Raw genomic sequence first — 18,134 nt, forward strand, 5'->3', positions numbered from 1 at the left:
TTGGATTATGTTTTCCCAGGTGCAAGACCTTACACTTGTCCTTGGTGAACTTCATAAGGTTCTTGTTAGCCCAGTCTCCCAGCCTATCCAGGTCTTCCTGAAGGATGGCTCTCCCTACCGAAGTGTCCACTTCCCCACTCAGTTTGGTTATCGTCAGCAAACTTCATCAGGGTACACTTGACCCCATCATCCAGATCGCTTGTGAAGATATTAAACAGCATTGGGCCCAACATCAATCCCTGCAGGACCCCATTTGTGACACGTTGCCAGTTTGAAAAGCAGCTATTTACCACCAGCCTCTGGGTTCAGCCTCTCAGCCAGTTCCCCACCCATAACACAACACTTGCCTAGACCGCAACGCTTCAGTTTCTCTAGGTGAAGGCTGTGGGGAATCATATAGAAAGCCTTGGAGAAATCCAGGTAGACAATGCCCACTGCTCACTCCACCCCAACCAAGCACGTTACTTTGTTGTAGAAGGTGATCAGGTTTGTCAAGCACTATTTGCCCTTGGTGAATCCGTGCTGGCTTTTCCCAATCACATCCTTCATTTGACTTGTGATAGCCCCCAGGAGGATTCATTCCATAACCTTCCCAGGGGCTGAAGTAAGACTGATAGGCCTATAATTTCCTGGATCCTCCTTTATGGCCTTCTCTCTTTTGTTGAATTCTACTTTGTTCTGAGCCATGCTTCATTGCAATGGGGAAACTCTGAATTTCTATGCTAGTTTTCCATGTCAAAGCCAGGTGAACTTCACTCCTAGTTCCCTTTTTTGACAGTCTTTCTTTCCCTACCCAGCCCAGGCCCTAGCCAGACAAAACTGCATTTAATTTCTTGGGGTTTCATAGTATTCTAAGTTGTCTTTTTGAAGAGAGATCACTTTCTAGTTTCCAAATTCCAGTGGGGCAACGGAACACTGTTGTTTTCTAAACTGACTTTCAGGAGTCTCTCCTTGACAGCAAATTTATGAGAGAAATAAAGGTGATTAGATTTGACAACAAAAGAGGCTTTTTTTTTTTTTTAATCTTTCTAAAAATTCTTGAATCTGAGAACATTACTCTTGTCTCTTCATTTTGTGTCCATGGGAACTAATGTCTCATTTCCTAAACACAATTCAGTTGTCATCTATGTAAGTCCTGTCACCTGAAACTTTGCTGATTCTGGGACCAAATTGTAATTCTGTAATTTCTCAGAAAAGAAATCCCCTTATCCCAAATTATACATCAGGGAGCTGATGCAACAGAGCACAGTGTACTGAATATGGTCTGATGAGTGCAAAAGTGGCCCACAGACTGCTGATCTTGATTATTTTTGTCTGGTGATCTGGAGCTGCAGGATCAGAGTAACATCAAAAGGGCATGTCTGCAGAAAGGCAGGTCTACCTCCATTGTATCATCTTCTTTGGGCACTGCTGAGCTGCCAGCAGTAAGGATGTGGTTCAGGGTGACATGAAGCTCAAGAAGTGGCCCTTCATGATGTACTTTTCTTGTGAATATTGTGATCGCTGGTGTTTATGATTGCCTAGGTACTAGAAAGACTGAGTTTCCCTCTCCTGATGTTACTCTCAGAATCACAGAATCATCTAGGTTGGAAAAGACCTTGAAGATCATCCAGTCCAACCATTAACCTAACGTTGACAGTTCCCAACTACACCATATCCCTAAGCACTATGTCAACTCCTCCCCTTGTTTACAAGACCAGTGGCGGTTAGGGATAATGACAAATGGTGAGGTAGCAGGCCATCGAGGGGAATGAATATTACAAGAATCTTTCTGGGACTGTAGCAAGGTAACTCTTCAGGAGCTGGTATCCCTGAGGGCTTCCCATCTGATGCACATTCTAGAGATGGCCCAGGGGCCTGCAGCTTGACCCATACAACTCAATCCTGAGAGCCATGAGAGGGGCAGCACTTGAGGGCATCCTAAAAGAGCAGTGCAGACATATCCAGTCTAACCCACTGAAGCGAACAGTGGATTCCAAAATCATGAAAGATTCTTATATAACATACGGGAGTACACACATTCATCTAGGGCATACTCTACAAATACTGTGACCATAAGATATTATTATCAAATCCAAATTAAGAAATATGGTGCAGTTCTGCCAAACCTCAGCAAACAAAATTCCCACTACACTGAAAGGTGTACAGACTCAGTCCCGTCCAGTTTCACCCTCTAAGTAGTGCGTTCCCCCACTACTGGTTAAAATAATATTTTTTGGGACCTTTGATGGAAACAGCACAAAATACCAACACTCTTCTCCGTGTTTTCTTTCTTGCCTTTGTCTACATGCTACCACTTCAGTTGCAGGTGGTGTTGTTACTATTAATACAAAATAGATCTTTGTAAATTCTGCACAGAAGTCTGAGAGCAATGCAAGGGAACGCGATTACATAGTAAGAGTGGGAAAAGCATACAGTCACGTGTGCTTGAAACAGAGGTTCCCAAATAGGCACTTCCAAATGCAAAAGGACCTGAAAAAATATACTTTCCTGAACTAACTTTTGAAATTTGCAGAATTTGCACTTATTTGTAGAAATAAATATCTAGAAATATACCTATTAGAGCAAGTATCTTTTCAAACAGGAATTATTTTCAACAGATTAATGCCATGAGTTCATTCTTAAGCAGACACACCTCCTCTTCTAAAGCTGCTATATGCTGTAATTGGTATCATTAAAACATGGGTTAGGCCTCCAAAATCATAGGAGAGACTTAAAAATAAGCAAATATCTGCTCTTTTGGGGGTTTCTACCTTTAGAAATCATGAGAAGCCTTTCTCCAAAACTCTGGGAACTCATTTTCAAAACCGGAATCTGTCTTGAAAGTGTTTATCTGAACACTAAACACCAGGGATTGACACTGTGTTGTCACTATCTGCTGTCACTATCTGCTGTGACTTTTATGTACAACATACATTTCCATGTTTAACATCTACCTGCCTGAAAATTGTCATCCAGTTATTAGCAGCTGACAGACTACATTTATTTGCATGCTTATTTTTTAAGTTCAAAGATAAGCAATGAGGCTAATGGGATTTTCTATGAACTACCTTCTTGTTGTGTTCCCTCAAATTACTTTTAATAGAATTAACAAATACACCTCAGAATCCTTGTAAATACTGAGCCCGTACAAAGAAGGCTGAGAAAAAAATATTTCCTCAAACTATCTGAAGCTATCACAGAAAGAAATTCTGTGGAAAAAAACACTGATACCAAAGAAGGATAGACAGAGCAAATATTATGAAACAGTCTGTGACTGAGATAGTCAGTGAAGGGCAATAATGACATGACTGCTGTGGAAAAAAAAAAATTCCTTACACATTTTGAGTCCTATCCCAGGCAGCTGCTTGAGTGATCATCAAATATGCTAACCACTCATCATGTTCTCTCCCTGCTATTCTCACAACTCCTTTGGCATGTCATTTCATTAAACAGACATTAACTTTTGCCTCTGATCCATGGGGTTAACTTCCAACTCCGAACTGTTAAATTTCAAGGACACAAGGTCTTGTGCACTTTCTCTCACACTGACCCTCATTCTTGTAATAATCCCCCCTTAAACATCCCAATCTATCTCATAATCCTTCTTGAAAACCTTACTTAAAAAATGTCTTAAGAAACATTTGGGCAACTGTGTGTGACGATCACAGACTGTCATACAGACCTATCATTGTCCAGTATTTCCCTATATTCACTCAATTGCCTTCCCATTAGCTAATTTTAGATGCTTAGATCTCCAGAGGCTTCTTTACTGTTCTGTGTTTGCACAGCACCTGGTCCTTGGTTGGGGTTCGTTCTTACTGGCAGTGATGCAAATAAACATTTTGACATACAGATAAGATTTCTAAAGGCTCAAAAACCAAAAGAAGAAAATTAGTTATTTTAAAATCTATCTTACCATTTTGAAGGTCTGACATGTTTTAACAATACTGACTGATGAAACCATTAATGCTGGTTTAAAGTCAGTGTAGGAAGAAATGTTTGTACAAATCAAATATTCTGATTTTCATATCTTCAGCAAGGGAAAGAGACCTAATTCCTGGTATTTCACACCACTTCATGGAGTTGTAGTCTATGCATATCCACAAAACTAGAAGCTTTTCAGCAATGTGCAGAACTTGGATCCTTGGAAAGTGTTTATATTATTTATTTCTCTTTAGTAGAAGACCGCTAACTGCATGACTGGGTCAAAGAAGACAGTGACATTTTATCTAGTATTAATTGCAGGAGGGGAAGGAAGGGAAGGAAGGGAAGGAAGGGAAGGAAGGGAAGGAAGGGAAGGAAGGGAAGGAAGGGAAGGAAGGGAAGGAAGGGAAGGAAGGGGTGTCCAAAGTCAGAGGAGAAGGAGCAGTGGTGAGCAAGCAAGCAGGAAAAACCTAGAGACAAAATAGTAGTACCAGATCCCACATGAGCAAGCCTCATTCACAGCTGTCTCATTAACCAAGCCATTCTACCGCACACTTTTTCACAGATTCAAAGAATGGGGCTGGATGCTGAAATTAAGTATCGCTCATAAATACCTAGATGCCAGAGTGGACAGGTAGATAAGCCAGTATGACACTGAGACCAGGAAGTCTAATGACAAGTAGAGAACCAGGATGATAATTTACTGAGGTGTTAGAAGTATAAAAATTATGGAAGGGCTGAGAAACTATCCTTTCAGTGAGAGACACAGAACTCGCACACACTAATGAAAGTGTTACTGCAGAGTAATGAGTTGCCACATGTCAGTTGACCCACAGTCACCATCTGTGTACTCAACTTTGGTTGGTGGCCAATGCAAAGCAATTCAAATTAGCTCTGTCCTCTTTAAAAGAGTGGAGTTGATCAGCTTGACTTAACAAGAAACAAAACTGAGAAATTATTTCATTACAGTGTGCAAGAATGTTTATAGAGAGAAGAATCTGAGTACTGACTAGCTCCTTAACCTACTGAAAAATAGCTGGAAAACACAGTAATCGTGATTAGCCATTGTCATAAAACACTAACAGAACCAGTGGATTCTCCAAACTGTTGAGTGTTGAGATCAAGATTAGATATCTTCTAGAAGATTCACCCAAGTACAAGTCTTCAGCTTCAGAAAAAGGACAGCTGAGTCAAATGCACAGTCTGTCAAGCAAAAAGGCCTAGCAGTTTCACTGGGAGGGCAAATTTCTGAATCTATTAAGTTAAAGATCAGAAGACATCTTTGCAATCATCTAACCTAACCTGCTGTGTAAATATCGTCTATGGAATTTAAAGATTCATCGCATGATGATACTGTCTTAATTATATATACTCTAATATCAAACTGAAGATGCAACCACTAGAGACTGCACTGATATGCTGCAGATTTGGACTACACCTGATAGAAGAGCTGTTGCAAAAAGTTAAAATCTAGTATTATTTGCCTTTCAGACACCAAGTTTTTCACCCCCTTCAAAGCTTCTAAAAAAAAATAAGCCACATTGGAAGACATTTAAGAATGCTAGTTACTACGTTTGGGTAATAGTGTGATAAGTATTGCTCTAAAGGTATCACCATCACCTGATACAAAAATGAAAGATCACACATATTTTTAGCAAGAATGAATATTTATACTCAATCTGGTTACAAATATACTAATTTATTATGTGACATACAAATACAAACAAGATGTTTAATGCATTAGCACCAGAACAATTTATACCCATACATGCCTGATTAACTGAAACAGGCATAAATCTTAACAAGGAGAGGGAATAAAGTTATATGGAGACAGAAGTTAAAAGCAATGCAATGGTGGTGATTTTTATGAGAGAAAATAAGGAAAAATTAAAATGGAAAAACTATCAAAAATGAAAAAAAGGGAAGACCACGCAGATAGTCACTGTTCATTTACCTGATTTGCTACAACCCGTAAAAGAAATAGGGTTGACGAGCTTCATCATTTATGTTAAAGAACTCAACACTAGCAAGGGTCACAAAGGGCAGTAATGTATGGGTAGGCTTGCAGTTATTTATTTGGACATTTTACAAACTGCAGCAAAAGAGTACCTGCTTACTCATCTGAATTCCCTGGAGAGTTTTAAATCACTGTAATAAAAATCACTTATGGAAAGCTAATAACTGTATCACCAGAGGGGAGTGAAAGAGCCACTGGAGAGTTTCTGGGCCAAAATACAGACTTCCAAAGCTTTCTGCACTAACAGGATGGAAGTCCTAAGGGCTTTGAGGCCAAGAGAAACCACCGCCATGGATCACATCTCTGTATTCCCAACACAAGTAAGCACTGTGCCTGCTCAGTGACAGCTTGTCAATCTCTCTTCTGTCACATCAATCATGGACGCCACTACTGGGGCTGAATTTTGCGCTTTCTGCCTCAATTAATCCTCGGGGCTTTATATTAAAGAACAAAGCGTCTCCTCCACTGATAACAATGCTTCTCTTCAAGTACAGAAAAAGCTTACTAAGAATTCAGATATAAACGTTACTTAGCCTAGAAGTATTTTTGCATGGACCTCTTGGGAACGACAGAATTTCTCAACTTTAGCTCCCTCAAAACTAGGCAGTGAACTCGTAAAACAGATTAAACTGTCAAAATACTGATTATGAACTGTGAGGGAAGAGACTGTCCCTGCCACCTCTGGGCAGCCTCAGAGGGGACACTGTGGAGATCAGTCCTGTGGGCTTCCACCCGTCCCTCCCTGCATCAGGTAGGCATCGCGCCTCACCTTCCCCTGCCCTTGGGTTTTTGTTGTTGTTGTTGAACACGATCTTAATTACACGGCTGGATTTGTCCTGCCCGTCCCTGGGATTACCCAGCCGGTGCCTGCCGTTAGAGCCGCGCTCTTCCCCCCACCTCTGCCCGCTCCTCTCTCCCCGGCGGGGCTCGGGAGAGAAGGAGGGAGGGAGGGGGCCGCCATCTTCTCAGGGCGGGCGCCGGGGGGCGAGTCCGTGGCGACAGGTCTCCTCCGGGCGTGTGGAGACTGGGGGGGGGGTGTCCTGCGGCCGCGCCTCGGCCCGCCTCCGCCCTCTGTGCGTGTGTGTCTGTGTGAGGGAGAAAGCGAGAGGGAGGGCGGGGTGCGGAGGCAGCTCCCGCCGCCGCCTTCTCCCCGCTCGCCGCTGGGCGTGTGCCTGGCCCCCGGTGCTGCGTGACCGCGCGGGGAGGAGGAGTGTGGGTGCGGGGAATTTCCTTGTGTGGCGACGGAGGAACAACACCGCTCCAGACGGCGGGGCTGCGAGGAGGGCGCTGCCGCCGCCGGTTGCCGAGCGATGTGAGGGGGGAGCCCCCCCCGGCCCTCCCCTCCCCCCGGAGCCGCCTGCTTTCCCCCCCTCCCCTCTCCCCTCCCCTCGCCCCACTCATCCCCGCCCCGCCATGCCGGACCAGATCTCCGTGTCGGAATTCGTGTCCGAGACCAATGAGGATTACAAGTCACCTACCGCCTCCAACTTCACCACCCGGATGGCCCAGTGCAGGAACACGGTGGCGGCCATCGAGGAGGTGAGCCCCGGGAGGGGAGGCGCGGCGGGGCGGGGAGCGGGCTGCGCAGCCCCCTCCGGCCTGGCTGCCCGCCGCCGCGGCAGCAGAGAACAAGGCGCTACCGGCGCTGGCTCCTGCCGCTCCCTCTCCTCTCCCCGCCCGGCCCCGAGGAGCGCCCTCGGCTGCCGCTGAGAGGAAATGGGGCTCGCCCGGCTGGAGAGGGGAAAGAAAAGGGAGAGGGGGGGAAGGGCTGAGGCGCTGCGGTCCCCCGGCCCGCGGGGCTCGCCCTCCGCCCGCCTCCCCCCTCGGAGCTCGCCCCTCAGCGCACGGCGGGGCAGGGGCGCCGGCCGCCCCCACGCCCGCTTCCCTCAGCCCGGGGGCAGGGGAGGCCGAGCCCGCCTTTCTCTCTCCGCCTGGCGCCCGAGGAGCGCGGAGCCGGCCGGTTCCGCCCGTCTGCCCTCCTACCTGGAGAGGGACTTGAACTCTCCGGCCTCCCCGTTCTGCCCCTTCCCTCACGGGGACACCTGAACCGCCTCGGCCCCGCAGCCCCTCCTGCCCGCCCCGCCAGCTGCCGCGGGGGGCTTGGGCCCCGTCAGTCCTGGCGGTACGGGAGGTTGGAGTGTCCTTTCCCCCCTGTGTGTGTGTCTGCCTGCCTCCTGGCACATGTGGGATTTAATCTCCGTTCCAGTCCCCGCACACAGAAATTTAAACACCCTCCCCCCCTTCGGGCATATGCTTTAAGGTAGCCTTCCCTCAGGAACCGCTTCTCCGGGGTCGTGAGGCGATGCCTGCCCTTCCCGGGGAGGCGAGAACACGCCGCCCCCGAAGCGGCGCCGGTTCAGCCTCCCCTCGGGGCGCGGGAGCCCGAGCTCCCTCTGTTTTGCCTTCGCTTGGACAGCCTGGGCTGCGGATACTTCGTGTGAGCGCTTTTGTCTCGCGAAGAGAGCCGTTTCGTTTGCTTTTTTAAAGATACTCGAAACGTGCCGTTGAAGCTGATGGTAAGAGCCCTCCCTACCACGGAGGGTGGCTGCCAGCACTGGGGGGAGAGAGAGAAACTCTTTTCCCTCCTGTTTCAAATCAGAGGGAAATCTGGGACAGGTCTGAACACAGTGAGAGCACATTCCACGTCCCAGTCATATACGCACAATGAAATGAGAGAAGCGACGGTGTATCTTGATCCCTCTAGCAGCTTCTCTGAACTAACTTGTGGGAGGGGGGGCGAATCTTGCTTGTGATGCAGATTAATTTGCTCCATCTACCTGTTACATCAGTTCTTACAGTGTGTGTTTGGTTGGTTTGTTTGACAGTAAGCATATATTTTAAAAAGAGCCTCTTCAGCAAAAAGAATCTTGTCAGTAGTTGATGTCCCTTCTTACAAAAGAACTGCCACTAGCAATGGATTATTAACGTGTCTTAAGTGAACAAAACCCAGGTTAGGTGTTTAAACACCCTTTTCAAGATTTTCCTGTTTTGCCAGTTCCCAAAACCACTAAAGCAAGGAGTTGAATTCAAAATAATCTGCACAGAAGGAATTACTGTTTTGTTCCTGAGGTAATTTTCTTCCCTGCAAGCTTGCACTTAAATGCCTGGATTTAATTATACCTTATAAATCTGATAGTATTGAGATCAACAATTCTGTATCAAACTTTTTCTTAAAGAACATAATAGTGAATCATTTTAGTCGTAAGGTAGAGCTGCTTAATAATGATTAACAAAATCGAAGTTAGTGTAAGCGTTTGAGTCAAAAGCAGTTTTGCTAGATTTAGAGATTTTTGTTAAAAGTCTCACAAAAATTTGCCTTTATCTAAGCCTCAATTTCTAAAGCTGTGTGGTTGCAAAAATGTCATGTTATTTCTTAGAAAAACATGCTAAAAAGTTTTTTGTTTTTCATTTTCATATCTGATGATAAAAATTTATATGATGGCATGAAATTTGTGACATATATATCTTAAGGTGTTTTGAAGATTCAACTCAGGAAGTTGCATCTTGAACGTCTTTTTTTTACATTCAGAGAATGATACGCATTTAAAAATTTGAATATGGTGGATTCCTTTCTTATTTAATCTGCTTGGCATTTTGTTTTGTGTCATATCTCTGATACACTGCTGTTTGATTTTTGAAGAAACTCGATCAGTATGTTAAATCTTTGTATCTCTGCATATTTTGGATATTAGACACTGTCTGCTAGCTTAGGTACAAAAATTATCTTGTATGATAATGATGATAAAGAATGTGCCTAGTGTCTTACAGATCTAATTAAAGTTCGCAAGGCAGGAGACGAGAGATTGCACTGGCTATAGTTGTTCTTAATAGTATTGATCTATTTAGCACTTTTGGCAAAATATCAGCAGTTGCTGCCTGTTTGTGCTGCTGTCCTAAAGCATGTGTTGAAATGAATTTTTTTCTTTGTGATTTATCAAGAGCAACAAACAAATTTTCATAGTTTCAAACCTGTGAAATCTTTTTTCAGACTTAGACTTCTTTGGTTTGGAAATACTCAGGTCCTTCAGCATGACATGCCTGGTTTTTCAGGTTAAATGTGATCCTTTGATAAAAAGCTGTCTATAAATTGTGTAATAGGGAAGTCAGTGCTCAGCACCTTTTTTCTAAAAGGCTAGGCAAGAATTAGTTCATCAGCATGTTATGAACTAAGTCTTAGTAAAAAACGCATCTAAAAATGTACAGGTAGTACGAAGAACCTGGGCATTTCCAGTGTCACAAGTACTGTGAAGTATCAGTTTCCAGCGTGTGCTGCTTGGTTGCACTAGACAGTACAGTTCTGAAAACTAGGAAGTCTGGCTGTATATGATTTAGGGAATGTGTTACTCAAAAGAGTTAATAGGTAAGTTGAAACCGTGCTGACTGCTGGCTTTGTGTATGCATTGATATTATATTAACAAGTGACTGTAAGAGTATATTAAATGAAGACAGTTAAGTTTTCATTTTCCAGGATACTGTATGCATGTATCAAATCAATGAATTAACTGGTTAATACTGATACTTAGGATGTCTCTTAACTGCTTTTCCCAGCAAATCTGGTTCTGGAATGGACTATAGAACTGCCTCCATGAAGCCAGCTTGAGTGTCCCAAGCCTTGTGCCGCTTGGAAGCGGAAGCACAGGGGGAGGCAGTGCAAAAGCACAGGAGGTGGGGGCTAGTGTGACTTGTTAGCCTGAGCTCAGCTCTGTGCAAACACAGATACCTGTCTCCACATCCCAAGGGGAAGTCTTTTGCACTTATCATTAACACTGCTGGCTACCAGTTTTGTAATTCTGTCTTAGTTAATTAAGTAGGTATCTAACAGTGTCTTCGAAGTTTTGTTAATGAGGCCTTGCTTTCAGTGATGGAGTGGAAAAGGCTTGTTAAATGAGGAAATCAATAAGATGTTGGACAATTATAAGTGTATAATTTACAGATATGTCTATGTGGGCAATGATACTGCCTTAAATCATTGTTTTCTGAACTTGGATTAACTGACCTCTGTCACTTGCAGAATATGATTGATTTTTAGTATCAGTTGAAAATACTTTGGTTTACTGTTTTATGTGATTGTATGCACAAATTACAGACCCTGGATCATGGCCTTTGAGATCACCAGAAGCGCCTGCATTGCAGTTTGGGAACTGGTGCCTATTCAAACACTTTGAGAAAGAGATTCTGATCCTTTGCTCTCAGTACTGGAAAAGGGATTAGGAAAGGCATGCTCAGGGAACACAACATGATTTCAAAGGAAAAGGAATCATATAATTTCTGCATTGTTCTGGGATTAGGACGTTGCTTAGCAAAATGTTGGGAATCTTTAGCTTCTGCTAAAACAAAATTACAAGTGAGCAGTATATGTCACAGGCCCTTACAGGTTACTGTTTAATCTTTGCATGTATGATAGTGACTAAGATTAAACAAGTTTTAATTGATAGAGTGCAGAGCATAGTCACATGATTGGGGGAGGGGTTGCTTGAAATCAGTAATATAGTCTGACAAATGCAGTCTTTTTAGCTGACTGTTTCTGTTAAAGATCCCAGGATCTAAAAATGTGTTGTGACCATTCTTAATATGTGAACACTTAAAAATCTGATTTTAGTACTGCTATTACTTAGAACATACACTTTTCTTTTATGTGCTGTAAGTTAAATAAAATACTCCCTAAACTGTAATGAGCCTGCAAAGTGGTCCTAATAGCTGTGATCATTAAAGATTTTTAGAAATTGTAGTGATTTAATTAATAGAATCCAAGTGTGTCACTCTTTTGTGAAGCATGGATTAAGTTTTACAATAAAGATTGGAACTGAAGCCCATAAAAATCCTACCTATTTATTTCTATTCTACCTGTTTATCATGGTCCAGCACTTCTGGACCAAGAATGAATGTCAGGGGGCTGTTGTGCAGGCTGCTGTGGAAACAGAGTAGCAGACAGTTCACTTGCTGAAGACATTTCCATCTAAATCAGGACTTGAGGTGCAAAGTTTACCCCACCTACTTAAAGTTCACTGCATGCACAGATTTCCCTATAAAGAGAGGAGAATGGAAACATTGAGAGGTTTAATAGGTTACTGGAACACCCTCCCCAGCATAGTAGCACTTGCTACTGGGATGGATGTATTGTAAGAAGTAGAGGATGAATGTGTGGTGGAAAGATGTAGAACATACAGTCAAAAGAAGCAGTATAGTAGTACCAAAGATGGTCTTAGTTCTCTGGATAGAAATAGATTTTAATTGTTTGGGGTTTGTTTAAACAATTGTTTGTTACAGGAATTTCTGTAAAATCTGTTAAATTAATGTTAAAGCCATAACTTCTAATTTCAGGTCTCTACTTGCCTTTGTTATATAAATCCTAAACCATGATTATTGTACCTCAGTTATTCTGTTATTTTACAGTTTAAAAGACTGGTTTTTTGTTTTTAGTAATTTCCAGTCCTAGGAATGCAGCATGTAATTTCTCATTCCAGTATCAAATTCTTTCCTTCCTCACTGTTACTTGTAACAGAAGTTTTTGTATCGGAAATAGTAACAACTTCCTGCCACCTAAGGTAATCCCCTAGTTTTCAGCTGGCTTGGAGAGGTGTAAGGGATCCATGCTTACTGAATTTCATTCCTTCTTGTATGTTGAAATTCTGTAATTCTCTCTGTTCCATTTTGGTTCTGCAAAGCTAATGAAAACAAGAGGTAGTAACAGCTTGATAGGGTGGGCAAATGTGAGACTGGATACATGCATACACGTGTGTGTTAAAATTTATACTTTCCCCATTATGTATTTCTTACTAGGTCTTTAGGACTGGAGTTCTGTCTTATACTACGTGAGTGTGATTTTCTTTTGAAAGCTATGTGAACATGTTTTTATATACTTTTGGAGTAGGAAATGTTACACACTCTAGTGCATTTTTTGAAATTTACTACTATTTGTGTATTTCCTTGTAATAAAATACATTTTTGCCCATTGTAACACACTCTTTGGTAGAATGTATTTGTGCGCTTTTCTTACCTCATTACTAAATACAGTTCCATAAATATGTGTTGTTGGTTAAAACTTTTTTTGTGCTCTGCTTCCCTTCTGGAATTGTGATTCTGTGTCATCAGCATCCAAAGAGGTTTCTGGCAAAGTCATTATGACACAAATGGCATGATGATTTCAAAGGGAGTGTGGGAATTTTTTTCTTTGAGGGGAATATACAGAATGGAAGTTGCAGAAATACAGGAGCTAAGCTGTAGGTTTTCAACTGAAGCTTTGTGCATATTTTAAAATACAGAATTTAAACCTTAAATCTTTAAAGTACAGGCAATGTGCAGTCAGTTAAAACAATTGCAAGCCATATAAATAGATTGCACTGCACCTTACCTTGGTGCATCCAATGATGCATCTGCTTCCTGTTACCAAATGTCCCCACTCCCTATAGGAGGATCAATGGAAAATATGTACATTTTGAAGTATTTTACTAACTGTGACTTTTCTCTTTTGATTTTTCCCTAGTGTCACTGCATTTCTCAGAACCATCTTATCTGGGTTTAGCGTACTTCATGCTGATGCTAAAAGAGAGTAGACGTGGGAAGTGGCTAATTCTGCTTAGGTTTAACCCACCTTTGCTTCCTCTTCTCATCTTCATGTTGTTCTCTGTGCACCACAATATACAGCAATGCCAGGTAAAGGTGAGGCCTTCGTTCTGAAAGGCATTGCACAGTCACAGGACAAAAGCGTAATCCCTGCTCCAAAGCACTAACAGTCCACATGTCAAGTGAACATGACTGATGAATACAGGTGGAAGAATCCAAGAAAACTTGGTGCACCTGACTACTGTGTTTGTAGCTGAACCACTGTGAAGTGTTTTGTTTTGTTTTTTTTTAATTCATATGCATTAGAGTAGTGGTTGTTAAATATTTTACTTCAACTCTTAAATCTTTTATTTTTTTATAATTTGCACCTTCCATATGTGTGTGTATGTATATATATTACATACAACTATTCCCTGTCTAAACTCCTGTACCCCAGCTTCTGAACCTCACTCTTAACAGTCCACACAATTTGTCTGCCCCATTTCCCTGGAAACAAGCAACCTTTGTACCTGAAGCTCCAGAAAAGTTGGGCCTAGCCTTATTTAGGGTAGCTCTTCCTTCTATTGTGTTGGGTATCAAGATTCTCTATACTTTCTTGATGTTGACAATCTCCTTATCTCTCTTAATTTCTTGGAGCTCCTTTGCTACAGTGGTTATCAGTGCTTTGCCGTACCCCGTGGAGGTCCCTAGCCTTGCCCCTGCCGCAGCAGTCTTGCCCCAGCCCTGTCCATGGTACTAAAGCCACGGCTGGGGCTCAAGGGGGTTTCACACTAAGCTGGGGTGTCTCTCACAGTTGGGCTAGCGGCAAGAGTCTTCACTTGCCCTCAGTCCTCACTGGCTCTAAATAAGTGTTATATTCTTCATGAAGTTGCTAGAGAGGAAAGATGTTCTTTGGGTGAAATATTTCTGTGGCTTCTCCAGCTGTGGGATATCTTCCATCCTCGCTCCCCTTCCCGTTCTATGTTTAGTGATCTGTATAGCTCAGAAGAGTTTGTGGATGCTATAAAACCTAAGTGTTGGTAGGTAAATATAAAGGTGTGATTCAAAAAAAACCAGATGGGTGTTTGTGACTGGAGTTAGTCTGATCAGAGGGAGAGGAGTCTATGAGTGAATAGGAGATGATTGGTGTTGCCTACTGATAAGTATTAGAATCAAAGACCACTGTCTTACATTTGATGCAAAGGATAGTGCTGTTACAAGTATGGAGAGGGATTCATTGCATAGAAGATGAACTGAAAGATCTGGTATCGTGAATGGATGTGTCTGAGGAAGATTGTATTTGTCAGGGCCAGAATGCTGAAATAATCCAAATTATGAGATCATGGATAAAAACCTTAGTTTAGAGTGAAAGGCTGTATTTTAGAGATACTATGCAGAAGGGATCTGCATGGTTGACGATAGACAGATTTCAGTTTAAGAGAATTCATTGGTTATGATCTGGGAAAGCAGGCTGTCTGCTAACACTGCAAACATGGAGGAAGAGTGCAAGAGTAATAAAGAAGAGCTGTATTTCAGCCACGTTGTGGTCAGGCATCTGCGACAACAAGCCAAGATGCTGACTTTTACAGAAGGAAACAGCTAGAAGCAGGAGAAGCTAATGTGAGAATCGCTTATTTAAAGTCAGGAATTAAATGGATGTTGTGGATTAGACTGGAAACAAGTGAAGCGTTTGTTGAATGGTTGGGGCTCCATTCATTATGTACTAGAAGCAAAACAAAGCAATTAATAGAAAAAGCAAGGCAAAACAAGCAAAAAAGTTATATTTAGAGAAGAAGTCATTAAACTGAGAGCTGGTGAGGTAGCAAAACTGAAGAGTTTAAAGCATGAAGAATGTTCATGATGAAATGTCATATATCCCCAAGAATGGGGAAAATGATGGGAAAAACTGCAGACTTGAAACACCCCAAGAAGTATGTCAAAAATGAGCAGAGCCTGTCAGAAATGGAAAGAAAAAACAAGGTAGTCAGAGGAAAGTTTTGCATTAAAGAGTATATGTAAAGGTAAAAAATTTGCAGAAGTCAAGTTTCTTTAGGAATGACAGCAAGCAATAAAGAAAACAAAACCACTTTTTAAGCACATAGAGTTGTGAGGAGAAAAAGAAAGGATAATGCGCAGTTAGAATGTAATAGTATTAGAGATAATGTAGGTATTGCCAAATCTAAATGAGTGCTCTGCTGCAATTATTGAGCTCAGAGTGTGGGAGAAGGTAGAATGGGTAGCAGAAATAGAGATGCAAGTAAGCAAAGCAATAAACAACTGTGAGCTTTAAAGCACTCAGTTTGTTGGGGCTGGTTAACTTATTTCCCAGGATTTGGAAGGAACTAGGATGGTAACTAACAAATACTTGTAACAAATCTCCTGTAGACTAGGATAATCTCTGATTTAAGCACAAAGGGTTAAAAAAAGCAGAGATGGGGAGAAGTATTTACATCTAGTAAAAATGAGTGCAATGGATGCAGAAATGCAGACCATGACTGTTAAATTGAGGAGAGGTGTTCTTACTCAAAGACTGCAAGAATCCCTGGATGAGTGGCAGGCTAGCAAAGCAGCCAGTTCCCTTTCCTGCTTCCAGAAGTGCTTGAAAAGATACTGTAAACAAGTATTCACTGCAACTGCCACTGCTATGCAAGAAGACAGTGCTTTCACATTTGCTTTAATTTTTTAAGTTGTAGCATAGTCAGATGTTCAAGAACTTCACATCAGGAGAAATTGTGTGGCTCCTTGTTTACTGTTGCAATTTCTGCTGGCAATTTGTTATGGAAAAACAGAATTACTGAGAGTCATACTTGTAAAGCTGTAGAGGGTGATCACACCCAGGTTTCATGTAAAGTTAAAATCTCTGCTTTGCTCCATTTTAACTGAGACAGATTTATCTTTTTTCCTTAAGCCCAGCTGGAAAATGTAGATCAAGTTACGGGACAAGGAGAAGTTTGGTGTTTGTAACTATTGATTTTATTGCAAGCTAATGGTAGGATTGTTTCTCTTTTTTCCCTAGCCTTTTCCCCACACAGTCTCATGTTTGTTAGCACCAAGCTCAAGCTCTTCTATATGCAAAATGCTTACTATATGTAGTTACTCTCAGTGGAGTAGAGAAAAAAGCTTGAAGAGTTTTGGTATTAGATACGAGATTTCCTTTATTAAAATGACCACTAGCTTCTTTATTTGGACTAAATCCAGACTTCTTTCACAAGGTTTATATCAATGTAGGGATTAAATGGAAGAGTAAATTTGGCTAGGAACCAACAAAAAATGGGAACACAAGAAAAAGTACGACACAAAGTAATAGCTGAAATGTCTAAAAGGCAATATGAGGATCAGTCAAAAGTGAAAAGCAAGAAAATGGCATCTGAGTTAAAGACAAACTGGGAGTTGAGAGAGCCATCCAGAGGCAGTACTGTGATGGCATATGAGGGGCGGAGGGTCAGGAACTGTCACATAGGCAGAAGCATTAAGGAGGGGATAAGGAAATGCATCAGAAGTTTAAGGAAGTTCAGAGGAATCAGGATTGACAGGAACTGCAAAGGAAGGGGTAGTGCAGCAGTGTTTATGCAGGAAGTAGGATCAAAACACCAGGCGGAGAATGTAGAGGGAGGGCTAATGTGAAAAGGATCGGTATAATAAAGAGGCAGGCGGGGATATAGGGGAGGGATAGTGATGGAGGGAAGTGGATAATGGAGATACCATAGCTACATCCTACCCTATAGTTTAGGAGAGTGGGAGAAGAGTTCTGCATGTTATATATCCATAAAATGGGACATAGTACTAAGTATTATGTAGACTTTGTTAGTTGTTGTATATATCTCAATTTTATTTGGAAAGAGAAAATAATTTGCCTTATGGGGGAGAATTTATTGATGGAGGAACTGAGATACAGCGTTGTAACTGAATAGACTTTTTCTTATAAGCAATGCTGCTTTGCAGGATATAATCTTGGATAGTGTGATTCAGTACTTCTCATCTGAGTAGTAGGCTTTGTTTTAAAGTGAGTAGGTGTTGGGCAGAATTTGAAAAATTTGCTTCTTTGTATACGTGAACTGTGTTTCACAAAAGTATTTACTATGGAAGTGGCATAGTGTGCAGTAAAGGGTATTTCTTTTGAGTGTATTCTTTAAGAGGTGGCTGTAAAAGTTGACATGAAAGTATAAATTCTAGCATCTGACTTGTTAAACCAGGAAGAAATAGAGAATTGAGAGGGAAAGCTGAAACTCTGCTCCTCATTGTCTTGGAGCTGTATGGTGTACAGAACCATCTGCTGTTTGTGGACCCCTCGGCTATCTCTGATTAAAGATCAGATTATCAATGTAGTTCTAGTCTGAAATCTATAATTCTGTCTAGGCATTATGCTAAGTATGTGTGTAGATACATCAAAACAGCTGAAGTGATTAGAGCTGAACTAATTACTTTTACATTCCTGAAAGCTTTGTTCTACATTTAGAAGGCATATAGGAAGGGGAAAAAAGTAGTGAAGTGAGGTGAACATTCATATGGATTATTTTCTCATGTTTTATGGTTTGTGTTCTTTGTTAGTGAAAGATATCTTTCCTAGGATATGCAATTTCAAGGAAACTTAGATTGTATTCTAGGGAAGTCAACTTAGAAACAAATGCATTTACTAATCATGTTAAGCCCCTTCAATCAAACGGGATTT

The 18,134-nt window shown here is 41.9% G+C and overlaps 1 protein-coding gene and 1 long non-coding RNA gene across 4 annotated transcripts in view; one reads left to right on the plus strand and one right to left on the minus strand.

The window, feature by feature from the left end:
• LOC141921392 (uncharacterized) overlaps nt 1-7,717 on the minus strand; it is a 29,203-nt gene extending 21,486 nt beyond the window's left edge. Inside the window, exon 1 of the long non-coding RNA XR_012622680.1 lies at nt 7,402-7,717. This is a non-coding gene — a long non-coding RNA (uncharacterized LOC141921392). The remainder of the gene's footprint in view (nt 1-7,401) is intronic.
• The window catches only part of ASAP2 (ArfGAP with SH3 domain, ankyrin repeat and PH domain 2), a 93,064-nt gene continuing 81,978 nt past the window's right edge, over nt 7,049-18,134 (plus strand). For 2 of the 3 annotated variants that reach the window (XM_074820021.1, XM_074820022.1), the window contains exon 1: nt 7,049-7,462. In XM_074820021.1, the coding sequence (XP_074676122.1) occupies nt 7,337-7,462 (126 nt within the window). In that variant the 5' untranslated portion in view covers nt 7,049-7,336. The remainder of the gene's footprint in view (nt 7,463-18,134) is intronic. The other variant, XM_074820020.1, reaches the window with a different exon arrangement.

The sequence above is a fragment of the Strix aluco genome, chromosome 3 (assembly GCF_031877795.1).
Source record: "Strix aluco isolate bStrAlu1 chromosome 3, bStrAlu1.hap1, whole genome shotgun sequence".
Taxonomy (NCBI): Eukaryota; Metazoa; Chordata; class Aves; order Strigiformes; family Strigidae; genus Strix; species Strix aluco.